At 39.5% G+C, this 27,120-nt stretch overlaps 1 protein-coding gene across 1 annotated transcript in view; it reads right to left on the minus strand.

The window, feature by feature from the left end:
• The window catches only part of APPBP2 (amyloid beta precursor protein binding protein 2), a 69,384-nt gene extending 59,630 nt beyond the window's left edge, over nucleotides 1-9,754 (minus strand). The window contains exon 1 of the mRNA XM_059997550.1: nucleotides 9,346-9,754. Coding sequence (XP_059853533.1) covers nucleotides 9,346-9,483 — 138 coding nt within the window. The 5' untranslated portion in view covers nucleotides 9,484-9,754. The remainder of the gene's footprint in view (nucleotides 1-9,345) is intronic.
• Between the last annotated feature and the right edge of the window lie 17,366 nt (nucleotides 9,755-27,120).

Genomic DNA, 27,120 nt, shown 5'->3' on the forward strand with positions numbered 1-27,120 from the left:
ATATCAAAATAATACAGTCATAAAAATCCAAGCAGTATAAAAAAAAGAAAATAAACAAGAACAACATAACATAATAAGTACTTTGCTTGTTATCTTTTTTAAAAATAGAGATCTTTATCAATATTAAGTGTAAAACACAGCCTACTAAATTAAAATATTAATAATGCTCCTGGATTTTCGAATATTTGGAAGATACTTTAGGAAATAATTTTGTTGATCCAAGTTTCTTTAAAGAACTCTGTCAAAGGATGTTTGAGTGGATTCTCTTTTCCTACTCTCAAATGTCTTGGAAGCTAAGGAAACATTTTAAATTATTTTAATTTTAAAACTTTTTAAAGGTAATATAGTGAGCATGATAAAATTGGTAATTTGAGGAATTTATTCTACTTAGAATATTACAATAAGCCAATAGTAACATCAATAAATGGATATAATTTATTTAAGAGAGAATATATGTACAAAGTTAAAAATGACTATAATCCTATCCCTTGAATAAACAGTATGAAATTTTGTGTTCCTCTAATTTTTTTCAACACATATACAAATGTACACATATATTCCTCCATTTAAAAACAACAGGATTATATTATTCACACTACTTTGTAACAAGCTTTTTATTCTCCCCATGTGCTCTCTACTTCAGTATACACAGCATCCTCATTCTTTCTTTTTTTTTTTTTTCTGGCCACACTACGTGGCATGTGGGATCTTAGTTCCCCAACCAGGAATCAAACCCGTGCCCCCTGCAGTGGAAGCACGGAGTCTTAACCACTAGACCACCAGGGAAGTCCCAGCATCCTCATTCTTTCTAACTGCAGTATGATATTCCATTCCTGATTGATTAGCATGTAGTTGTTTCCAATTTTTGCCATCATAAACAATACTGTACTTAATATTCCCAAATAGAATTTTCTGCACAGTCAACAAGCATTCCTGTAGGAAAAAAAAAAAATTTAATGGTATTGTGGATTAAGGGGTATGAGTTATTTGAATGATTAAACCATGACAATCTAGTAAGTGAAGATGAATGTTAAATGTTTTTAAACCTTTTTATTGAAGTATAACATACACATAGATGAGTGCACAATTCATATTTAAAATATAAAACTCTAAGAGGTACAAACTATTATGTACAAAATAAGCTACAAGGATATATTGTACAACACAGGGAATATCACCAATATTTTATATGAACTATAAATGGAGCATAACCTTTAAAAATTGTGAATCACTATATTGTACACCTGTAATTTGTATAATATTGTACAGCAACTATACTTCAATAAAAAATATATATAATTTAGGACTTCCCTGGTGGAGCAGTGGTTTAGAATCCGCCTGCCAATGCAGGGGACACAGGTTCGAGCCCTGGTCCGGGAAGATCCCACATGGCACGGAGCAACTAAGCCCGTGCACCACAGCTACAGAGCCTGTGCTCTAGAGCCCACGAGCCACAACTACTGAGCCCACGTGCCACAACTAATGAAGCCCACACACCTAGAGCCCGTGTTCCACAACAAGAGAAACCACCGCAATGAGAAGCCCACATAGCGCAACAAAGAGCAGCCCCCGCTCGCGGCAACTAGAGAAAGCCCACGTGCAGCAACGAAGACCCAATGCAGCTAAAAATAATTAATTAAAAAATATATGGGGCTTCCCTGGTGGCGCAGTGGTTGAGAGTCCGCATGCTGATGCAGGGGATACAGGTTCGTGCCCCAGTCCGGGAGGATCCCATGTGCCGCGGAGCGGCTGGGCCCGTGAGCCATGGCCGCTGAGCCTGCGCGTCCGGAGCCTGTGCTCCGCAACGGGGGAGGCCACAACAGTGAGACGCCTGCGTACCGAAAAAAAAAAACTATATATATGTGTGTGTATATATATATATGTATATAATTTTAAAAAGAAAATGAAAGAATAAAATGTAAAGCTCAATAAATTTTCACAAAGTGAACACACCCATAACCAACATACAGATCATAAAATAGAATATTATCAGAATCCCAGACATCTCCCTTTGTGCCTCTGCATAGTCACTATCCTCCAAGGATAACTGCTCCTGACTTACAATACTTATGATTAATTTTGCCTGTTTTTGAACTTTAAACAAATGGAATCACACTACATATCCACATTTTCCAAACTGCACCAAGGTTCCCTGGGGCATTGCAAGATATTTGAAGTTTGAAAGAAACAATATTCCACATCTGTATTAAACCATGCCAAATACTAGATTGCTATATTCCTTTCAACAACATCTTATCTTTGTGAAGCAGCATTTTCAGTGGTTGCTATAATAAAAGTAATGTGCAAAAATCATTATGGAACAGAAAATGGAATGGTGGTGACCAATCCGATTCCAAGACGTGAGAAGTTGTACAGTGCCCGACACACACACACAACCCAGTAATAAGTAATTGTGGGTATTTAAGAATGAAGTACACTACTCTCTGTTCTTTCAATTTTTGTGCACTATTCTTTTAATGGCTCTTAAGTTGTTAGGACGTAAGTATTATTAATTGTTTATATCTACTTAATGAACAGAACTGTTAGGTATTTCTTTTGGCCTAAGGGTGCCATAAGGGGAGAGAGTTTGGGAGCCTCTGATACATACTCCTATGACTGATTTCTTTCACTCAATACCATTTGTGAGATTCATCCATATGGTTTCTAACAGTTGCAATTCATTCATTTTCATTGCAAAATATTCTACTATACGACTACTCCACAATTTATTTATTAATTCTCCTACTGATAGACATTGGGATAGTCTCCACTTTCTGGTTATCATGAATAGTATTGCTATGACCTTTTTTTTTTTTTTTTGGTCACACTGCACAGCTTGTGGAATCTCAGTTCCCCAACCAAGGATTGAACCTGGGCCATGGCAGTGAAAGCACCAAGTCCTAATCACTAGACCACCAGGGGACTCCCTGAACGTTCTTAAGTGTATATATCTTGAGATGGAATTATAGGGTATATATATGTTCAGTTTTAGTAGATGATGCTAGTTTTCCAAAATGGTTTATCAATTTACATTCCCACTAACAGTATATGAGAGTTCTGATTGCTCCATATCCTTACCAACACTTTTTTCTTTTTCATTTACTCAGTCTGAGGAAAGTACAGGAGGACAGCGATTTCCCTGAAGACAAAATGAGGTTGAGCATTTTTCCAAATGTTTGACAGGTCCTTGGAATGTCCCCTTTTGGATGTCTATTGAAGTTATTTCTCCATTAAAAAAAATGGGTTCTTATTTTCTTAATTTCTAGTTCTTTAGATGCAGGATGATTCCTTTGTCAGATATATGTGCTACAAATATCTTCTACTCTGTGGCATGGCTTTTCCCTTTTTCAAAAATAAATTTATTTATTTATTTTTATCTTTGGCTGTGTTGGGTCTTCGTTGCTGCATGTGGGCTTTCTTTAGTTGCGGTGAGCGGGGGCTACTCTTTGTTGCTGTGCGCGGCCTTCTCACTGCGGAGGTTTCTCTTGTTGTGGAGCGCAGGCTCTAGGTGCGCAGGCTTCAGTAGTTGTGGCGCGCAGGCTCAGTAGATGTGGCGCACGGGATTATCTGCTCCGCAGCATGTGGGATCTTCCTGGACCAGGGGTCGAACCCATGTCCCCTGCATTGGCAGGCAGATTCTTAACCACTGCGCAACCAGGGAAGCCCCGGCTTTTCCCTTTTAATGGTATCTATCTATCTATCTATTTATGGCTGAACTGGGTCTTTGTTGCTGCGCATGGGCTTTCTCTAGTTGCAGTGAGCGGGGGTTACTTTTCACTGCAGTGCGTGGGCTTCTCGTTGTGGTGGCTTCTCTTGTTGCAGAGCATGGGCTCTAGGTGTGCAGGCTTCAGCAGTGTGGCGCGCAGGCTCAGTAGATGTGGCGCACGGGCTTAGTTGCTCCGCAGCATGTGGGATCTTCCTGGACCAGGGCTCGAACTGTGTACCCTGCACTAGCAGGCAGATTCTTAACCGCTGCGTCGCCAGGAAAGCCCCAGCTTTTCCCTTTTAATGGTATTTTTTATGAATAGATATTCTTGATCTTAATGTAGTCCAATTTTTCAAGTTATCTTTATATTTAGCTCATTTGTATCCTATCTCATAAATCTTTGCTGACACAGTGAAAACTTTTTTTCCTAAAAAACTGTTTTTTCACATTTAGATCAGCAATCCACCCAAAAATGGTAACTGTGTATGATATAAGGTAAGATCGTGATCCTTCTCCCCCTACATGGATATCTAACTGACCAACACCATTATTTGATTTTCCTTTCTCCATTGTACTGCTGTGTCACTTTTATTATAAACCAGCTGACAGTATACATGTGTCAGTCTGTTTCTGGACTGTATTGCTCCATTGGCCTATTTGTCTACCCATGTGCCAAAACCATCTTATCTTGTTACAGCCTGATATTTGATGGTGTAAGCCCTCCAGATTTTCCTTCTTCTTCATGGTTGACTTGGCTTGACACTGCATTTTAATTTGCATTTCATCTGAGCATCTTTTGATATTTATTATGATTAGTATTAGATGTTTTCTTCTTGTATGAGCTAGCTGTTCAGGTCTTCTGAAAACAAGTTGGTTGTCCTTTACATACTAATTAGTATTAGATCTTTCTGTATTAGGAAATTCACTCTTCATGTGACAAATGTTGCCATTTGCATAGTCTTTTTAAAAAATGTGCTTACAATTTTCCCCCTATTTTTTAATGTACTCAAAAGTATCAATTTCTTTTTTTCCTCCTGGGTTTTGGTTTCAGGCTTAGAAAAGCCTTCTCTATGCCAAGACAGCATTAGTGTTGGCAAGATGAGTAACAGGACTTCACGTTTTACATTACTCATTTTTATAAAGTTTGACATTTTTTAAATTTGTAAATTACCTCAATAATTTCTTTAAAAAAGAATTTCAATCATTTCCCACTCTAAGATACCCAACACTTCATTCTGATACTTTTATGATTTCATTTGCCATATTTAAATCTTTAATTCACCTGGAATTCATTTTGGTATAAGGTGTGAAGTAGAAGTCTAACATTCCCCCCAAATAACCAATTTTTCCCCACTTATTTAAAATACAGCACTGTCCTATAACTTTATTATGTAATATATTCTTAAATATGCTTTGGTTTCTATCTAGTCTGTCTTCTATGTTCTAGTAATGTTCTGTCTACTATGTTCTATAAATCAATTTCCCTCTTTGCTGTTCTTGTGCCAATACCATGTTGTTTTAAAATATATAGCCTTCTGGGCTTCCCTGGTGGCGCAGTGGTGGAGAGTCCGCCTGCAGATGCAGGGGACGTGGGTTCGTGCTCCGGTCCGGGAGGATCCCACATGCCGCGGAGCGGCTGGGCCCGTGAGCCATGGCCGCTGAACCTGCGCATCCGCAGCCTCTGCTCCGCAGCGGGAGAGGCCGCAGCAGTGAGAGGCCCGCATACCGCAAAAATAAATAAATAAAATAAAATAAAATAAAATACATAGCCTTCTAATACACTTGACTATCCTAAATACTGTACATCTTAAAAATTTCCTTGGCTCATTTATTCTCATGTAATTAATTCCTCCATATAAATATATTTAATCAGTTTCCTATACCCAATAAAATTCTGAGATTCTGATTCAAGTTGTAATAAATTCACAGCTTAAACTGACATGAGTGGACATATTTATAACATATTACCTTCTCATCCAGATACATGGTATGGCTGGCTATTTATGTTTTTTTACGCCCTGCCTCCCCTAAAGTTTTTGCTCTCAATTTATTAAGCTTAAGAGTTTTTTATGTGAAAAGAATATTAACTCTTTGGCTGTCAAATACGTTGCAAGAATTTTTTTTCAATTTGTTACAAGCCAATCAAAAAAAAATATTAGTTGAGGCTGTTTATAACTAAGAATGGAAATAAACACAGAAAAAGAAAAAATTAATTCAACTCTAATACTAAATCAGGCATTAATTTGTATGGTTTTCAGCATGAGACTTACAATAATAATTTTTTAAAATCCCAAATTATTAAGTTTAAGACTGAAAACAATAAATAGAACACATTATGGAAACACTTCACTGGGTCAAAACTTAAAACCTATGGAAAATTCTGTAATTGGAACAGGATAAAATAGACCATTCAGCAGTTACAATAAAAAGAAAAGTTAATAAACTTCACTCTTTGAAGAACCCAGCCCTTCACTCTATTTGCCTTCAGTTTGTCTACAATTTTACAATGCTTTCTATTCACTTTATGTACTTCTATACCCAAATTGTTGAGTACCCTTAGAGAAAACCCATTCTGATTCAAAGACATTATCCTGTAGGATACTCTTTTATGGAACCATCTATATCTCCTATCATTTTTTTAAAACATATTTTTACTGAGCCTCCCTTTCTATATAACTTAGTAGCCATTTCCAACTTCTGTTTAGCCTTTCTACATAAAAGCCACCACTTCTATCCCTGATTCTCAGCAGATGATCTTACCTCCTAATTCATAACTACCATTCTTTGCAAACTTAGTTATGTAGACACTTTATGTCTTTAACTCTTTGCATCTGATCTTAGAGAAAGAAGTATTCCTTCCTCAACTCCAATGTAAGACTAATACCTTGGACTTCCCTGGTAGCGCAGTGGTTAAGAATCCGCCTGCCAATGCAGGGGACACGGGTTCGAGTCCTGGTCCGGGAAGGTCCCACATGCCGTGGAGCAACTAAGCCCACGCATCACAACTACTAAGCCTGTGCTCTAGAGCCCGCGAGCCACAACTACTGAAGCCCGCGCACCTACAGCCCATGCTCCGCAACAAGAGAAGCCACCGCAACGAAGAGTAGCCCCCGCTCGCCGCAACTAGAGAAAGCCCGTGCGCAGCAACCAAGACCCAATGCAGCCAAAAATAAATAAATTAAAATAAATTTTTTTTAAAAAGACTAATACCTTAATTTATGCAGGGTGAAGGAAGGGGCAAGGCTCATTAATTTAACACTCCTACTCAAGGACTCTGCTCCATAATTTATTTCCTGCCTTACTTGTATATTCAACCTCTCATTCCATTTTGGTTTCTGCCATTCAGCCAATAAATATATTCTAACATCTTCCATTCTTAAAAAAGAACAACTTTCACATTTTACCCTTTCTAAATATCAATACCTCTCTCCCTTCCCTTTTTAGGGAGCAGTCAGCCTGTCTACTTCTTCAACTCCCATTCATTCCATAACCCCATTTCCTAAAGCTTTATGAGTGTGCCTTCACCTGAAGCTACTGACAAAAACTAACATAGTGACACTGGACTATGGTAAATCAGGATGGGGAAATTTTTGATTGCACAAATACTATTATTTCGTCTATGACTATGCCTATTGATGGAAGTTGGGACAGCTGGAGGGAGGGATCTGACTGTGAGTTTCTCCTTGGCTCTAAATTGGAGAAAAGTGGAAACTGTAAACATTAAGCAAGAAAGCAAGGTACACAGGAACTAAATACTAGGTATGAGACCTAGACTAAATTACTTAACTTTCTCACCTATAAAACAGGGTTATACCCCACTTTACAGTTTAATTGTGAGGCTTAAACAAAATAACTGTGTAAAAGCACTTACAGTTCCGGGCACATGTTAAACACCTTCCTTCACCTTAGCACAGTGCCATATTCCCTACAGGCACACAGCTATTAAGGAGTACAAGTGTACCAAAAAAGACACCATATTAAACCTTTGTGGACTATGTGAAACAGAAAATGTGGCAAAAGCACCATCTGTTCATACTCACTATTAATAATCCATAAATGAAAAGCTTCAATTAGAAATAAAAGTTACTAGAAGATATCCAAGTACTTTGAGGGAATTCAACCACTAAATATACTTTGATTAAATTTCCAATGATTTTCTCTAAAAAGTGTAAAAGATAACACACGATTTATTAAAACAGATAGAGTTAGCATACACGAAAAGCTGCAGTTTCCCAGGTTGAGAAAGAAATCCAACTCATCCTTCTTGGGAGGAATGAATCTTAAATATACAAAACTTCCTTAGATATGCACAAAAGTAAATCAATGTATCAAAGGGATCTGGAACAAAGGGAGATTTTTCTCTAACTTCCCCTCTCCCCAAATAATAACATAAATGACCAAAATGAATATTCCCCAAATATCTAGGGGGAAAAAAATTTAATTGTTAGAATTGGTGTAAAGCAGCTGGATTTAGTAGAATGCAGCAAGTCAGCTGCTTTCTGAAAAAATATTCGGGGTGGAGAAGTGGGCAACCTTCCCGATGAAACAACTGCCACAAAACATCATACATATATAAGAACATACACATCTGTTAAATATCAGTTTACAATGTTCCAGCCAACTCACACGTCAAGAGGAAGTGTTTAGATCTAAAAAATAAATCACACTTCTAGTCAAATTTTGCGTGGGTGGCTACAGGAGAAGAGGCGTTATCCACGCCGATTCAAGGCAAAGAGGACTGAATAATAAGTCCACTGTTCACATTCAAATGTGGGGGGAGAGGAAAAGGGAGGCTCCCAGTCCATAAAGTTCTCCTCCCTCTCTAAACACTGCAAAACTGTCCACGTCTAAAGACACTTACCCCTGAAACTACTTGGAGACTGACTTGGAAACTTTTTGTTCAGATTTCTGAGGGGGAGCGATTTAGGAATGCTGCAAGATTACAACTTGCAAATATATGAACATACTTTAAATTCTAAAGTTTTTTTTTTTTTTAAGGATTTTCCCCCTTTCAAGTAGTTTATCACCACTCCCATGTTAATAAAAACCCCTATTCAACCCCTAGTATATACAAAACCAAAGCTTTAAAGGAGATGCGAATAAGACAGATGACTACTTCCAATAATTCCTCAACTCCCTCCCAATTAGGCAGAAATAGGTAAAGCTAAGGAACAAAAAGCAGAAGAAAAAAAACTTGGGGAGGGCGGCGAGAAAAGAAACTAGAAAGGAGGGGAAAAGAGCAAAGAAAAGTCCAACTGATGGTGACACTTAATTGGGAAGGGAGGGCAGAAAACATCCCGAAGACACAGGCTAGAAGGGAAGGACTGAGTGGGACAAGGGCGCAATAAAGGAAGTCCACGCAAAAGGCCTCCCCAAAGGGGCCCCAATGTAGGAGGGAACACCAAAAGGGGGAAAAGACTCATTAGGAAGACGTATCCATCAAGGCCCAAGATCTTGCAAGACAGAGGCTACCAGATGGGGTGTTTCTATACTGGTCACCCCGACACCGCCCCATATGTCTCGGAAGACGACCCTGCTACAAGGGGTAAGGGGTTAAACGCGGGGGTTCGCGGACGTGGAAGGGGGTGCGGCCCCAGGGGTTGCTGCAGGAGAGCAGAATGCTGGCCCACGTTCCGTACCTTATAGTAAACATCGAACTGAATGTTCTCGGGTAAGGAGCGGATGTCTCGGCGTGAGCGGATGTAGTTGTCCACGACAGCGGAGATGGCGGTGTTATAGAGGGTCTCTGGGATCCACTCTAGTTCCACGGCCGCCATCTTCCTTCCCTCCTCCTCCGCCTCCTCCGCCTCCTCCTCCCGAAGGCCCCCGCCTCCCTCCGTAGCGAACTCCTCGGCGGCCCCGGAGGATTCCGAGGGGCGGCGGCGGCCACGCGGGCACACAGCAGAAGGGCGCGGCTGCCCTGGCTCCTCCGGGCGAGCTGGGGGCGGCGGCAGCGGGCGCAGGCCCGTGTAGAGAGCGGGCCGGGGATCCAGGAACAACCGGGCCGAGGCCTCACATTCCGTGTTTGCAAGCACCCTGGGATCCGTCCCAGTGCCTCTCTCTGCAGGGGCGGGACTACGTGTGCGGCGTCATGGCGTCAGCATACGCCGACGCGCTGGAGGGAAGGAATGCGGCAGGCAAAAAACTTGGGAAGAAAAGATCCGTGATCCCGCCCTCGGGGAACATACTTTCCGAGGGCGCTGGAGTTCGGTGGATGGGGGTGAGCTTTTTTCACTGCGACAAGTTATGACAGGTTTTTAAGCAGCTCCTTCCGAGTCACCGGCCGCATCAGTCCTTTCTGCCGATCCTGCTTGGGGGATTCTTAGGCACGGACCCTTTCCAGGCTCAGGTAGAAGTTTGGGTGCAGAGTTATCAGTCCATTAAAAATCATGCATTCAGAGAATTCACATTACTCTGGAAACCCTCCCTTAGACTCCAGTCCCTAAGCCAAGTTAGGAACCTTCGGCCCAGGAACTAGGGATCAGGATGGAAGGGAGACTTGCATTGTGTAACCATTTGCCCTGTTTGAACTTTACTATGTTTCTTTTTCTAAATGAAACTTACAAAAAAAAAAAGGGAAAAGAACTGCTTTAGAAGAATTTGTTGGGAAGGTTAGCCTTATTATGGATTTACAAATAGTGGTGAGAGAAAAAGGGCTAAATGGTAACTGTGATATGACTGTGGTAAAACAGAAATGAAAATATCTGTTTCCTTCCGTCCTCAGCCTGAATATCTGCTACTTATGTAACTTAATTTTCCAAGTCTGTGATTTCAAGAACTTTATGCAACATCTTTCTGCTCTAGGAATTCAACAAGGAAATTACTGGCCGTAACTGGTGACACTGTCAATCTAGTAGTCACGCTGTAGCAATGTAAAACCTGAAAACAATGATGATAATGTGCTGACATTTAGAGCTAAAGGAATTGGAAGTGGCTCTTCCAGTTCACCCTGCTATTTCAATGTTAAATGGTTAAATAGTTTGGTCAGAAAGAAAGAAGGAAACACACTTAGTCCTCTTCTCAGTCTGTACCAGTTCTTACTCTGTAGTCCATGAACCTGGGAAAGCTGTGGTTGGCCTTAAGGTAGGGTTGCCAGAATTGGCAAGTAAAAAAATACAAATGCCCAGTTACATTTTAATTTCACATGAACAACGAATCCCTACCTTAAGGCACTAAATCCAGAATGCGAATCCATCGGCAGGCCAGGCCCTTGAGAACCGGATGAACAGAGAAACTAGTGGAAACTAGGCCATTTTTGTTGTGGACTGTCCTCAATTGAGGGAAGAAAGCTTCTCCCGTGTACTCTAGAAAATTAACGAGTCCCAGCAGAGCTGGTATTTGAACTCAATAATTATATAAATACTGCCTTTCATATTCTGAATGATAGCATAACATCTGAGTTTTCAGTGGTCAGGGTCAGATCATGAAGGGGCTAATATGATGCTAATGACCTTGGACTTCATCTTGGAGATGATAGGGAATCCTTAAAGGATTGTAAAGAAGCAAAAGGATCAGATTTGTGTGTCAGCAAGAAGACAGTAATCATCTATGACCAGCAGAGCCAGAGGAAGATCTCGAATCATGCACTCCCAGCTACAGAAGGATAGAATACAGACGAGGACTGCTAAACTGTCATGGCCATCTATACATTTTGGCGGACAGAGGTCCTTTGTATCACAATGTAATCCCTACAGTCCACCAGATCTCCTTTAACCCTTGACTACTGGTGGCCTCAAATTTGGCAGAGAGCCTTGCACTATACAGAGCTATATGAGATGTGAACTTGGTCCAGAAGGAATCCTGAAAATCCTAAGAGGCAATACACATTTTGACCATTTTTAAATTGCAGGTTCTCCCTTCATTGAGATGTGGGGCTCTAAGTATTGAGCAATACCTTGCTCTTGACTCTGGTTGGATTGTGTCTGTTTCAACAAATGGAGTACCGCAGAAGTGATGCTAGGCCAGAAAAGGCCATATGGAGTCTACCCTGTTCTCTGGAATACTCACTCTTGGATTCCTGAGCCACCATGTAAAAAGATGATCTACATTGAGGCCACCATGCTCTGAGTAAGCCCAAGCCACATGGAAAGGCTACGTGTAAGCACTCCCAGTCAACGATCCCAGCTGAATGCAGCCTTTGAGTCATCCCAGCTCAGGTATCAGTTGTTTCAGTGAAGAAACCTCCAGATGATTCCTCATCTCTGAGACATTTGAGTTACCTTCAGCCACACCAGTCTTTCCAGATGAGGATCCAAGCATCAGGGAACTGATTGAGACAAGTATCCCTGCTCTGGTCTGAATTCCTGACCCACAGGAGCATAATAAAATGGTTCTTCATTTATATCACTAAGGTTATAGTTGGTTATGCCACAGCAGGTCCCTGGAACACCCCCTAAAGTTCCCAGGAATCCATCGCTTTAGACTCCATAGTCAACCTATTCCCTCTCAGGGTCATACATTACTAAACATATGAATTCATTCATGAGAATGAGACAATTGATAACCTGTGTTGGACAGTTTTCTTAACTTTCTGACAATGGCTCTGCTATACTACTTATAAGAGTGAACTGCCTAACCAAAGAGAATCGGAATGGAAACAATGATTCTTGTCCTAAATTTGAAGAGCCTTTTTCAGAGCCCTCCAAGTCTAAATCCACATAATCAACACCCATCAACCACAGGCCAACAATCACATGGACCTCATAAATAGAATCATCAAGGCACACCTGTGGCAGCACACATCACATAGGCAAAATGACTGGGTCCTGATACTTGCAACCATCAAAGAACAGAGCAAGGTTTTGCCAACCAGTTCTTGTCACTTAGGGAAACAATGAAGATGGGAAATCCTGCCCAATTCTCATCTCTCAGTACCATCACCCATATCTGCAGAAAACTCAGGAGATTTTTGGACATGTTCATAGTTACTGTCCATCTTGTCTTGACCCCTTTAAATTCACCCTGCTTGCTACATGTGGCTTCCTGTCTCCAAAGTTAATCCAAACAGCTACCTACTAGGATGCTCCCCCAATTCTTGATCTCTACTGTCTTCATTCACATACATAACACCCCCATTTGGCCCTAAGAGCAATGGAAAATAAAACCTATCATTTGCCAGTCCTTAGTTTGAGGAAATCCACTTGGAACCTGCCCTGTATGCAGTCTGTCTACTAACCCTGACAATCAGAAGTAGAGAATTAGCAAAGAAGGTCTGAGTGGTTTTGTATTTGTGCTGCTAGTGCTGGTCCAGTGCATGGAATAAAGGCTTAAGGGTCATTCTTGGAAAGACAAACATGTAATCAATAATCACAGTATAATGTGAGAAATACTGTGATAGACTTTGCACAGGATATCATGAGAGTAGTGAGGAAATAACGAGTTGGTTTTGGATGTAATAGTCATAGAAAAGTTCCAAAATAGGTCAATTCTCAAAGTATTTTCAGTTGCAATGAAGTTCATAGGAAAATATACACCTGAAACTAACACAACATTGTAAATCAACTATACTCCAATAAAATTTTTTTAAAAAATAAAGGCAATAAGAGTTAAAAAAAAGTTCAGGACTTCCCTCGTGGTACAGTGGTTGGGGATCCACCGGCCAATACAGGGGACATGGGTTTGAGCCCTGGTCAGGGAAGATCCCACATGCTGCAGGGCAAATAAACCTGTGAGCCACAACTACTGAGTCTGTGCTCTAGAGCATGCAAACCACAACTACTGAGCCCACGTGCCACAACTACAGAAGCCCATGCACCTACAGCCCATGCTCCATAACAAGAGAAGCCACCACAATGAGAAGCCTGCGCTCCGCAACAAAATGTAGTCCCCGCTCGCCGCAACTAGAGAAAGCCCACGTGCAGCAACAAAGACCCAACGCAGCCAAATAAATAAATAAATAAAATCCTTAAAAAAAAAAGTTCATAGGAAAATAACACGAATAGATTTACTTGAGCAATTACAGTATAAGTGAGTTCATTTCACCTTGACACTATACCTCCAAGTTCTAGGAAATTTTCTAATTTTCAGAATGTAAAAACATACATGCAAAATTGTGAAACAAAGTTGTGGTTCTTTATTTGTGACAGTGAAAAGTTGTAACTTTTCAATGAGATAGAAAATGGGAACAAAGTAAACTATACACAAAGTGATATAGTCATATAACTCTTGAGCCATCTTGTATAGATATTATCCTACCTAAGGGCATTCCAATCACATCCGACTCCCCACCAAACTTTTTAGTCAAAATATGCAAATGATACAGATTTTTAACCTAGAAGACAAAATATGTGGTGAGGTCATTTACTGAACTTAACAACATAGTGAGGAGTTTGGGTCCAGTTTTGGATTTTTTAAGGATGAGGTTTCTATGAGATACACAGTCAGACTTGGGAAAGGTTTCAAGACTGGGGGCGGGGGTGGAAAACTTGATAATTTTTGAGGATAGTTAAAGATAAGAGAGTAAAAAGAGTATATCAAAAGAGAGGGAGAACGTATAATTCAAGAGAAAAGAAAAAGTTAAAAGATCACATTATAATCTTCCATGTAACATCTCTTATAATGATATCTTATAATTTAATTACATCATGTATGGTTGCCTTATCTCCCCAATAGACCTCTAAGCATCTTGAGGACAAGACAATAAATGTTGTGGGGACTTCCCTGGTGGCGCAGTGGTTAAGAATCCACCTGCCAATGCAGGGGACACAGGTTTGAGCCCTGGTCCACGAAGATCCCACAGGCCGTGGAGCAACTAAGCCCGTGTGCCACAACTACTGAGCCTGTGCCCTAGAGCCCACGAGCCACAACTACTGAGCCCGCGTGTCTAGAACCCGTGCTCCACAACAAGAGAAGCCACCGCAATGAGAAGTTCATGCACCACAATGAAGAGTAGCCCCTGCTCGCTGCAACTAGAGAAAGCCCATGCGCAGCAACGAAAGACCCAAAGCAGCCAAAAATAAATAAATTAAATAAATAAATAAACAGTAATTCCACATATCCCCCCTCTTCCCAGCCCCTGGTAATTTCTAATCTGCTTTCTGTCTCTGTGAGTTCACCTATTCTAGGTGCCTCAACTAATTAGAATCATACAATATTTGTCCTTTTGTGTCTGGCTTATTTCATTTAGCATGTTTTCAAGGTTCATCCATGTTGTAGCTTATATCAGAATTTCATTCCTTTTCAAGGCTAAATAATACTCAATTGTATGTATATACCACATTTGTTTATCCATTCATCTGTTCATAGACATTTGGGTTGTTTCCACATTTTGGCAATTGTGAATAACGCTATGAACAAAGTATACAAACATCCGTTGAGTCGTTTTCAATTCTTTTGGGTGTATACCTTGAAGTAGAATTGCTGGCTCATATGGTAATTCTACTTCTAACTTCTTGAGGAACTGCCAAACTGTTTTCCACAACATGTACCATTTTATATTCCCACCAGCAATGCATACACGTTCCAATTTCTCCACATCCTCACACTTGTTATTTTCCTTTTTTTTTTTTGATAATTAGCCATCGTAATGAACACGAAGTGGTATTAAAATATCTTTGTATTTCACAAAAATTCACATTAGAGTGATCAGCTAGCCCAATAAGAAGACAAAGTGTATTAAATACATAGCTGAAGACAGTAAAGTTATGTTGGAAAAAACATTTAGGCAATACATATCAAGAGCCTTAAAAAATGTGCAAATTCCAACTTAATTTATAGATGTTTCCTCACATGTTTAAACTGACATGTATAAAGATGTTCATACGGTTTGTTTATGTGGTAAGATATTCATTTTAAAATATGAACAACAACCCTTCCCCCCACTGAGGCAGTAGATAGAATGGTTCTATGCTCATTTGTTTTAAATGACAGGACACAGAAGAGGGAAACAAGGATCCTTTTCTTTGCTTGTGTATTTCAAAAGTCTGGGCTCTGTTGGGGAATAGAAAGAACTTATATACATGGACAGCACAGTAGATTTGATGAAAACAGTTTCCCCATCCCTTACACAAGCCTGTTTTTACTGGAAAGGAGAAAGGAAGAAGCGGGAAAGCCCAAAGTGGAAAGTATAGGAAACTGATTATGTGGAAGTGCCCTGTACCCTGTGCCTTCACCGCCTCCACCCCTCACCCCCACAGCCCTGCATGGGTCCTAGAGTAGGAACGAAAAACAGATTTGGGGAGAGGGGTTGTTGAATGCAGAAGGTCTGCTTTCATAAGTATTAGAACCCATAAAGGGAGTAAGAACACATAGTAGGAAATGCGGCTTAATAGGCCCAGGCAGATGGGCCTTAGACAACGTCACAGGGCACCCCAGCATGGTATGGGAGTGGTATAATGACTACCTGGGGATAACCGGCATTTGTGAAGGGCTTTGAGCAACCCAAGAGTTGCTCAGAACAGCAGAATGATTTCTGTATACCCAAGATCCTGAGACAGCCTCCCAGAGCTGGCCACTGGCAGCCTGTCACAGGGGCTGACAATTCCCATGTAACAGAGAGGGCCCTTCACGGAGGAGAGAGAGAAATCTGTCTCTCAAGAAGCTCTGAGATCCAAAAGCAGTGATGGGCATGGACCATCTCGGAAAAACTGATCACTAGCAGGATAAAACAGCTCCAACCATTTCTGGTCCTTGGATCACACGACTCAAGATTCAAATTCCAAGGATAGAAGGTCATACTGGCTAGCTTGGGTCACATGTCCAACTTCGGCCAGAGGAGGACAAGGCAATATATATGACTATTCACCAAGATTATATCAAGTAGATGGTGACTTAAATGGGAAGGAAATCCAAAAAGGAGGGGATATATGTATACATATAGCTGATTCACTTTGCTGTACAGCAGAAACTAACACAACATTGTAAAGCAACTATACCCCAATTAAAAAAAAAAATGTGGGGCTTCCCTGGTGGCACAGTGGTTAAGAATCTGCCTGCGATGCAGGGGACACGGGTTCGATCCCTGCTCCAGGAAGATCCCACATGCCGCGGAGCAGCTAAGCCCGTGCGCCACAACTACTGAGCCTGCGCTCTAGAGCCCGTGAGTCACAACAGGTGAGCCCGTGTGCCACAGCTACTGAATCCCGTGTGCCTAGAGCCCGTGCTCTGCAACAGGAGAAGCCACAACAACGAGAAGCCCGCGCACCACAACGAAGAGTAGCCCCCTCTCGCTGCAACTAGGGAAGGCCCGCGCACAGCAACGAAGACCCAACACAGCCAAAAACAAACAAAGAAAACAAATAAATTTATTTTAAAAAAATGTGTTTAATGAACATACATTGTATTCCAGACCACATTCTGGATGTGGGGATCCAGGAATAAATAAAACAGTTAAAAAAAAAAAGACTATCTCAAGTAGAAAAGTGGTAGTTACCTAAGAAAATAACATCAGATGATATTACCAAAAGATGAGGTCAGAGATAGCCAGCAAGCAAAAACTACAGATGTATACCACAGCTGAAGTCACCAAGTGGATTTACTCTTCAAAGATATAATAATTTTTGGAAAAAATCAACTTCATTAAGGCATAATTTATATACAATAAAAGTTATGTGTCTTAAGTGAACAGGTTGATGACTTTTGACAAATGTACACATGTAACCACCACCCCAATCAAGGTATATATTTCCATCTCCCCAGAAGTTCCCTGGTGCCCCATTTGCAGTCCATCTCCCCAGCTGCCCCACCCCAGGCAACCACCAATGTGATTTTCTAGTACTATTGATTAATTCTGTTTTAGAATTTCTTATAAATGGAATAATAATCTAATATTCTAAATATTTCATTTTATTTCCTATCAGCTGCTTAGCTATAGCTCTTTTTATTACTTTTTCAGTGTTTCCTCTAAGGCTCATAATATGTATTCTTAATTTATCAGAGTCTATTTAGAGTCAATACTAAATATATCTCTTCCCATTTCCCACTTTCTACTTAAGACTTATCCTACTTACCTGACACTTCCTGCCTCACAATGAAATAATTTTATAACAAATAAAAATTTACAAATAAATTCACCTACCCTCTTATACTTTATATGAATATGTTCATATCCTTTCCTTCTCCATTATAAGCCCCTCCTTACATTTGTTTTAACAGTTACTGTCTTTCAAGTGAATTACAAGAAAGAAAGCAGTCTTTTATGTTTTCCTGCTTATTTACAACTCCTGATGCTCTTACCTTCCTTCCTGTAGATTTGACTATTTGGAAAGTATTTAGTACTCTATTAATTTACATTCCTGACAGTAGTGGCAGTGATTTTCCTATATACAAATCATAGCAAGTTAGGAAACATAATGGAAAGAAAGATTACAAAAGCAATGAAAACTGAAAAAGATTAAGAATATAGAATAAAGAATAAGAATAAGGGATAAAGTCAATAAGAAATGTGAAAGACCTATGTGAGAATAGCCACAAAACAATAAAGGGAGGGACATGAATTTTAATGAAAGGAGGGACATACTTTGTTCCCAGAAAGACAATTTTGTAATTATGTGATTTCTACTTAATTATACTTAATTTCTACTTAATTCTCAACAATTCCGCATCATTTTTGTGGTCAATATAACATATAGCTGGAATTTACCTTTAAAAAAATTCATATATTAACTACTGGTATATCTGATTTTGCTCCAGCAATCATGGTTTACATTTTCCACCCATTGTATAGTCTTGCCTTCTTTCTTTTCTCTGTCTGTGACTTTGGCTATATAGGTTTTTTAAAAAAACGTAGTACTGGGCTTCCTTGGTGGTGCAGTGGTTAAGAATCTGCCTGCCAATGCAGGGGACACGGGTTCGAACCCTGGTCTGGGAAGATCCCACTTGCCACGGAGCAGCTAAGCCCATGCACCACAACTACTGAGCCTGCGCTCTAGAGCCTGCGAGCCACAACTACTGAGGCCCGCATGCCACAACAACTGAAGCCCATGCACCTAGAGCCCGTGCTCCGGAACAAAAGAAGACACCGCAATGAGAAGTCCATGCACCGCAACGAAGAGTACCCCCTATTCGCCACAACTAGAGAAAGCCCACGTGCAGCAACAAAGACCCAACGCAGCCAAAAATAAATAAATTTATTTTTTAAAAATATAGTATTGCATTCTATTTTTGCAGTACTGCATTCTATTTCCATTCTTATAGTGGTGAATTTTATCTTTTATAAAATAGTAGTTATTACTATTTTCTGATTATAAAAGTAAGACATGCCCATGAAAGAATATTTGGAATAAACAGAAAACTAGGAAAAATTTTACTGTAATCCCACTATGCAGAGATAACCACCATTAATATCTTTAAACTTTTTGTGTATTGAAATTAATTTTTTTTTACTAAAAGTAAAGCATGCTTCCTGTAACAATTTCAAATAATACAAAGACACTATAGTGGGCATCTTTTATTTTTGCTTGTCCAGTATCTAGTCCTTCTTCTTCTGGAAATGATACCCTGATTTTGCTTTGGGGAACTCTCTCTCCCCCACTTTCAGTCCATGTGTTTCAGATGAGACTGATCCAATGCCTCAGCTCTAAGGGCTAGCACAAGACTTAGTTTTGGTCAGAGTAATGATGGCCCAGGAAAGGCTAACAGGAAACAATTCTGCAACTTTGGTTGAAATTACATATTGGGAAAAAGAAGTTCATTTCTACTATGACCCACATCTAAAACATAGAATATGATGAAAATGGTGCTATGTGACTTCCAAGGACATAACTTCTACTCTGCGCTTTCCTTCTTGAGTCATTCATAGAATGAATCAGGAAGCCAGCCACTATGTTGTGAGGATACTCAAGCAGCCTCATGGAAAGGACCCTGAAGAGAGGAACTGAGGCATCAGCCATGTGAGCGAGCCACCTTGAAAAGAAATCCTCCAGCCTCAGTTGAGCTTTCAGAGGACTGCAGCTCTACCTGACTCCTTGGCTGAATCTTCATGTGAGATCTTGAGCCAGCACAGCTCAGCTAAGCTTCTCCTGACCCATGGAAACCTTGAGAGATACTAAATGTTTATTGTTCCTTTAAGCCATGAAGTTTTAGGGTAATTTGTTATATGGTAATAGATAACTAAAACAGGTTGGTTTAGGAATCTAGACCTAAGCCAATCAGAATGTGGCATTCCAGGTAAACTTTATCCATTTAGGAATAGGCAATTTACTAAACTGTCCCAACTGGACAAAAGGGATGGGCTTCCTCTTTTTTTAAAAAACAGTTGGGTAAGCAACTGTCTTCCACTACCCATAAACATGAAAATCTATATTCATATTGTAATTGGCAGCCATCCTGTCGTCATAAAAGAGGCCAACTTTAGGATGAATATAATCTGGCAGGTGGCAAATCAGACAGACCAAATAAATTGGGTCCTTGATAAAATTATTGAGCTACAGAAACAAATAACCATAAACCCCACCTTAACTTTAGCCTTCCAGTTATATGAGCCAATGCATTTCCTTACCATTTTAGCCGCAAAAGCCTTCCTTTTGTTAGTATATGCTTTGAAATGAACATCTCCCGTTATTTTCAAACTTTCTGTCAGGTCGTTTTAGCTGCCTCTTTAGTTGGGGTTTTGTTGTTTTTTCTTTTCTCAACATACCTATGCCTCTGATAGGAAGAATTTACTATATTTGCTCTTATAGTGATTAATCATATATTTGTTTTTATTCTCACTATTTTGGCTCATGCAGTCTATGTATTTTGCTTTATTCTTTAGTAAGTTTGAAGTCTTACCTCAGAGGTTGCAAATTGATAGCTTTATATTCAACCCACAGATATGGTTGGGGTGTTTGTCTTATAGGGTATTTAAAAATTTTGAGTCAACATTTAAAAGTCTGGAATATGGAGACTTTCCTGGTGGTCCAATGGTTAAGAATCTGCCTTCCAATGCAGGGGACATGGGTTGGATCCCTGGTCAGGGAACTAAGATCCCACCATGCCGCCCCCATCTCAGACTTCCAGCCTCTAGTACTGTGAGAAAATTAATTTCTGTTGTTTAAGCCAACCAGCTTATGGTACTTTGTTATGACAGCCCAAGATAACTATAATATACTATTTTTTCAAGAAAAAATATGTACATTACCTCTCTGGCCCCTGTGGACATTTGGGTTTGCAATTTCTGTTTAAATCTTTTTTTACTGTGGTTGCCCATAATTTGTTAAGAATTATGATATGAGCCAATATGTTTATGAGCATCAAGATAGTTTATCTATAATTTTGCTACCCTACACAGGATATTTTAACAAGATTTCATTCTCCCCTACTTTATACCTCACTTCCACTTTTATCGTGATTCAGTTCAAGATTGTTATTAATTTTTCTTATTTGTTCTCTTTTATTTTAAGATCTCTTCTGAAGAATTGCATTAAACTTCAAAATCACTTTATCAAAAACTATTTATACTTAACTGTAAGCTTTGTTGATTTCTTTGCTTATCACAGTTTCTAATAAATCATGCTTCCCCTTTTTGTCCTCTTTATTGTGATTCATTTTTTATTGTGCTGCAGTACTTCCTTAAGGAAAAAAATCTCTGTTGACAGATGGTTTGCACTTCCTCAGAACTTGTATCAGTCACTGACCTGAGTTTCCCCTGAGGAAGGCCTCTCACTCCAAGCCTACAGCATTCTGCTGGCTTTACCCCCAGGGTAAAGCCATGGGCATGGAAGAGGCCTGCAAGTGAAGACCCTCCCAGAGCAAGAAAACAAGGGAGGTGGTGGAGGCTTAAGGAATTTCACTGATGTGAAATACCTTTCACCATGTCTATTGTGACCACCCCAGTCTAAGCCACTATCAGTTGTCATCTGGATGACTGAGATAGTCTCCTAAAATGATCTCACTTCATTCACTCCAAGTAAAAACAAAAGTCCTTACAATGGCCAACAAGACTCCATATGATTTGAAGTTCCCTCCACCCCACCTCACCTCCCTGACTTAATCTCCTACTGCTTTCCACCTCACTCTATTCCAGACACAGTGGTCACCTTGCTCTAATGTTCTCTCTGCCTGGAACGCTCTTCCCACAAATAACTTCACTATTAACTTTCTCACGTCTCCAAGTCTTCACTCAAATGATGCCTTTCAAATGAGGCCCTCCCTGATCACCCTAAATAGTGCTGTAACTAGTCCTCCAACCAATTTGCTCCTGATCTTCTCCGTCCTCTGCTTTATTTTTTCCCATAGCACTTACCATCTTCCAACATACCACATAAACCAGTAATTATTATGTTGACGATTTATTACCTCTCCTCCTGCTGGAACATAACTTCTACAAGGGTAGCAATTTTGTCTGTTGTGTTCACTATTCTATCTCCAGTGTCTAGAACAGTACTCAACACATAATAGGTGCTCAATGAATATCTGTTGAATATAATGAGTAGGATATATATTTTCTTAGATTAAAAAATTCTTACCATGTGATTTTCGAAAAGAAGTAGAAAATAAAAAGCATAATAAATTGCTATGTACACATCATCCAGCTACAACTGTGATCAACATTTTGCAATGTTGTTGAGTAGGATATACTTAGATGTGGCTTATCTTTCAGTAACCAAAAATAAAGATGATAACAGCTTATATTTTTTCCCAAAGAAAGGTAATCTGTGGGAAAGCCCTCTTTTTCATCCTTAAATGAGTTAATCCCAGACTTTTAAAAATTGCCTGTATAAGTGCTACACTCCTCCAAACCTTTCATGTGACTCAGCTCCATAAGAATTACTTGAAGGCTAAGGTGTGAAAGGGGTTCCTCTTTAGTTTCTGGAAGCATGATAAAATTTTTCCTTTTTACAACTCTTGAATCATTTCATCAGGAAATTGGAGAGATAGGAGGTAGAATGTGTGTGATTTGTTCACCACCTTGGACAATTCAACATCTGTTTTTTTTTAATGTGTGCATGCCCTCTATTTTTTAAATGTTTATTTATTTATTTATTATTTATCTGTTTTTTTTTGCTGCGTCGGGTCTTAGTTGCAGCACGCAGGATCTTTGTGGAGGCATGCAGGATTTTTCGTTGCGGCACGCAGGTTTCTCCCTAGTTGTGGCATGCGGGTTTTCTCTTCTTTAGTTGTGTGCACGGGCTCCAGAGCACGTGGGCGCTGTAGTCTGCGGCAAGCTGGCTGTCTAGTTGAGGTACGCGAGCTCAGTAGTTGTGGTGCGCGGGCTTAGTTGCCCTGTGGCATGTGGGATCTCAGTTCCCCCACCAGGGATCGAACCCATGTCCCCTGCATTAGAAGGTGGATTCTTTCTTTCTTTTTTTTTTCTTTCTTTTTTTTTTTTTTTTGCGGTACGTGGACCTCTCACTGTTGTGGCCTCTCCCGTTGCGGAGCACAGGCTCCGGACGTGCAGGCTCAGCGGCCATGGCTCACGGGCCTAGCCGCTCCACGGCATGTGGGATCTTCCCGGACCGGGGCACGAACCCATGTCCCCTGCATCAGCAGGCGGACTCTCAACCACTGCGACACCAGGGAAGCCCTTTTTTTTTTTTTTAAGGGGCATAAACCAGCAGGAATACAGAAAACAAGAAGGGAGGCAACAACAACAATACTTTGGCTGCTGGAATGTAGATGGAATGGATGGGTACTAACTGACTTAGTAAGACCTAAGAAAGCACAATCTTCAACCAGCAATGGAGAAAGTAGAGCATCAATCTGATTTATGTCAGAGAACTCATAGAAGACTCAGGAATTGTTGGCACCAGGGACCTCTGGAATTGGGGAGAAAGGAGTGGCTAAAAACAGGAAGACCGACTGAAAATATGATTAGGAAATGTTAGGCTCCTAGATGCTAACCTTTACACATGCTGACAAACCGCTCTGCTTCTTCCATCCTGGCAGGAGAATGGAAGCTTAATCTTCCAAGAGGGTAAAACATAGGGTCTCTGGTCTGGGGGATACCAGGTTCAGTTGAAGGTAGGAGTTTCATGCTAAAGACAGGTTTAGTAAGTAAAAAATTTTTATAATAAATGTTAAGATGCTTCCCCTACTTCCTAGCTTTCTTCCTGCCTCAGCTTCCAGAATGCTGATGGCTGGGTCTATAACGATGAGTTGTGTTTAACTTCATTCGAAACAATTCTGTTAGATTGTATTGTGACAGCTGTCATATCAGCATGCATTAAAAAAAAAAAACATCAAAACTGGTGAATTTTTGTGTAGCCATTTTAATATTGAAGATGGAAGAAAAAAACAACATTTTGGGCATATTATGCTTTATTATTTCAAGAAAGGTAAAAACGCAACCAAAACACAAAAAAAGATTTGTGCAGTGTATGAAGAAGGTGCTGTGACTGATCAAACATGTCAAAAGTGGTTTGTGAAGTCTCGCTGGATGGTGCTCCATGGTCAGGTAGACCAGTTGAAGTTGAAAGCGATCACATTGGGACATTAATTGAGAAAAATCAACGTATACCACTTAGGAGATAGCCGACATACTCAAAATATCCAAATCAAGCGCTGAAAATCATTTGCACCGACTGGTTATGTTAATTGCTTTGGTGTTTGGGTTTCACATACGTTAAGCAAAAAAAGCTTCTTGACCACATTTCTGCATGCAATTCTCTATTTAAACGTAATGAAAATGTTCCGCTTTTAAAACAAATTGTGACGGGTGATGAAAAGTGGATACTGTACAATAACGTGGAACAGAAGAGATCGTGGGGCAAGCGAAATGAACCACCACCAACCACACCAAAGTCCAGTCTTCATCCAAAGGAGGTGATGTTGTGTTTATGGTGGGATTGGAAGCGAGTCCTCTATTATGAGCTCCTTCCGGAAAACTAAACAATTAATTCCAACAAGTACTGCTCCCAGTTAGAACAACTGAAAGCAGCACTCAACGAAAAGCGTCCAGAACTAGTCAACAGAAAACGCATAATCTTCCATCAGGATAATGCAACGCCGCATGTTTCTTTGATGACCAGGAAAAAATTGTTACAGCTTGGCTGAGATTCATCCGCCTTATTCACCAGACATTGCACCTTTGGATTTCCATTTATTTTGGTCTTTACAAAATTCTCTTAATGGAAAAAATTTCAATTCCCTGGAAGGCTGTAAAATACACCTGGAACAGTTCTTTGCCCAAAAAGATAAAATGTTTTGGGTAGATGGAATTATGAAGTTGCCTGAACAATGGCAGAAGGTAGTAGCACAAAACGGTGAATATGTTTTTGTTTGTTTTGGTTTTTTTGACAACACCACGCAGCATGCATGTGGAACTTCCCCGACCAGGGATCGAACCCATGCCCCCTGCAGTGGAAGGGCGGAGTCTTAACCACTGGACCACTGGGGAAGTCCACAAAATGGTGAATATGTTGTTCAATAAAGCTCTTGGTGAAAATGAAGAATGTGTCTTTTATTTTTACTTAAAAACTGAAGGAAGTTTTTGGCCAACCCAATAATAAAAGCCCACAGTGAATAAGTCCCACCTGCAGACAGAACCTAGAGGCAGCTCAATTAAAAATGAGCACACAGCCATGCATCTAATATAAAACACAGTAACCAAAGCAAACAGAAAAAGCCACTTGGAGGAAACCTGTATGTTGAGCGAGAAGAAAACACAAAAACTATGTCTCATATCTTCAGAGATATTTTATCTGTTAAACAAGAATAAGATACAATTTTAAAAGGGACTTAAATTCTAGATTTTAGAGAGCAATAAGAGCTATTGGAAATTAAACACATGATCACAGAAGTTAAAATCTCAATAACAGTTTTGGAAGTTAACTTTGAGGAAAGCTCCCAGAAAGTTGAAAAAAAAAAAAAAACTGATAGGGAATAAAAGAGAAAAATATAGGGGATCAGGCTGAAATGGATGACATTTTCAAATATTAGGAGGTGAAAAAAAAGGAAAGAAAAAAGAATAGAGAAAAATAGAGGGGAGAAAATAATCCAGACATAATTTAGAATTATTTTCCCAAACCACAGTACCTGAGTTTCCAGACAGAAAGGGCCTACCAAGTGCCTAGCAAAATGGATGAAAAATGAACATCTACCAAGGTTCATCACTATGAAATTTCAGAACACCAAGGACAAAGAATAAATCCTTCCAGCAAGATTTTAAAAAACAATCAAAGAAGCAATTATACTCCAATAAAGATGTTAAAAAAAACCAAAACCAAAACCAAAACCAACAACAACAACAAAAATCAAAGTGACATCAAACTTGTCAATAGCAACACTACTGTGAAAATATTTATTAATGTATGGTCTCAGGAAATTCCTTTGAGAGAAAATAATTTCCAACCTAGAATTCTCTACTCAGCCAAATTATGAATTAAGTGTGAAAGTAAGGTAAAAATATTTTCAGACATAGAACATCTCAAAAAACAATTGCTCCTCATTTACCTACTCTCAAAAACAACTAAGGAATGGACTCCACCAAAACGAAGGAATAAACCAAGAAGGAGGAAAAAATATGACACAATATTGAGGGTCCAACCAAAACAGAGCTAAAAAGTAAAACTCTAGGATGATAGCAAAGGCAGCTCCAACAAGACAGTGGCACAGGCCTGAAGAGGAACCAGTATAGACTAGAGCCAATAAGAAGACTCTGGAAAAGAGGTCTAAAATAAGATTAAATCGAAAGAATATTACTGCTAGAATACTACTGTTTTTAAATGTTTTGGGAGATTTATATAGCCAGAGGAAGTTTGGGGTTAAATTAATAATAAATAAGTAGAAAACTAAATAATCTAAAAAACACGATAACCCCGCAAAAGACAAAATGTGAAAGAAATGAAAAGGACTCATAGTATAATACTAAATTTGATAAGACTAGCATTTACATAGCCATAATAAAATAAATGCTATATGTTGATCTATTGAAATTATAAATTAAATGTACAAGAAGGATAAGGAAATGGGAAGGGTGCATATGTGACATGGTAGGGGATGGCAAAAGAGTTAAATCCTCATCTTTCATGAAAGGAAGACAATAGATGATGCCTGAATTTGAAAAATAAGAAGCAGTAATGCATGTTATTTTAGAGATAGGGAGGTAAATTCCCAAAAAATCACTTGAGAAGTGAAATTTGGTTGCCACTTGGGAAAATATTTCATTAAAGGGTGGACAGATAACAAAGGCATAAGACTTCCCAATAGGAGCACTGTTGTTGGAAACCTTTTAATTAGTGTATAGACTTGGTGAATGACCTTGAGGGAAAAATCTACTTCCAATCTACAACAATCTGAGAACAGAAAATAGAAAGGAGGACTGCTGTCTGACATAATAAAACTATAATAGAACAGCTTGACTGAAATTAAATGAATGTATAACTTTGAGAAAACTAATTACAAAATATTTTACATAATTCTATTAAGGGTACTATATTAATAATTAACTCATATGACTCAATTTGTTGGAATTCTTATATGGAAATTAAAAGCTAATTTTTCTCCTTGATACAGTAACTAAAACATGATTAAGTTAAAATGTGAATATGTTTACTACT

This window comes from Delphinus delphis, chromosome 19 (assembly GCF_949987515.2).
Source record: "Delphinus delphis chromosome 19, mDelDel1.2, whole genome shotgun sequence".
NCBI lineage: Eukaryota > Metazoa > Chordata > Mammalia > Artiodactyla > Delphinidae > Delphinus > Delphinus delphis.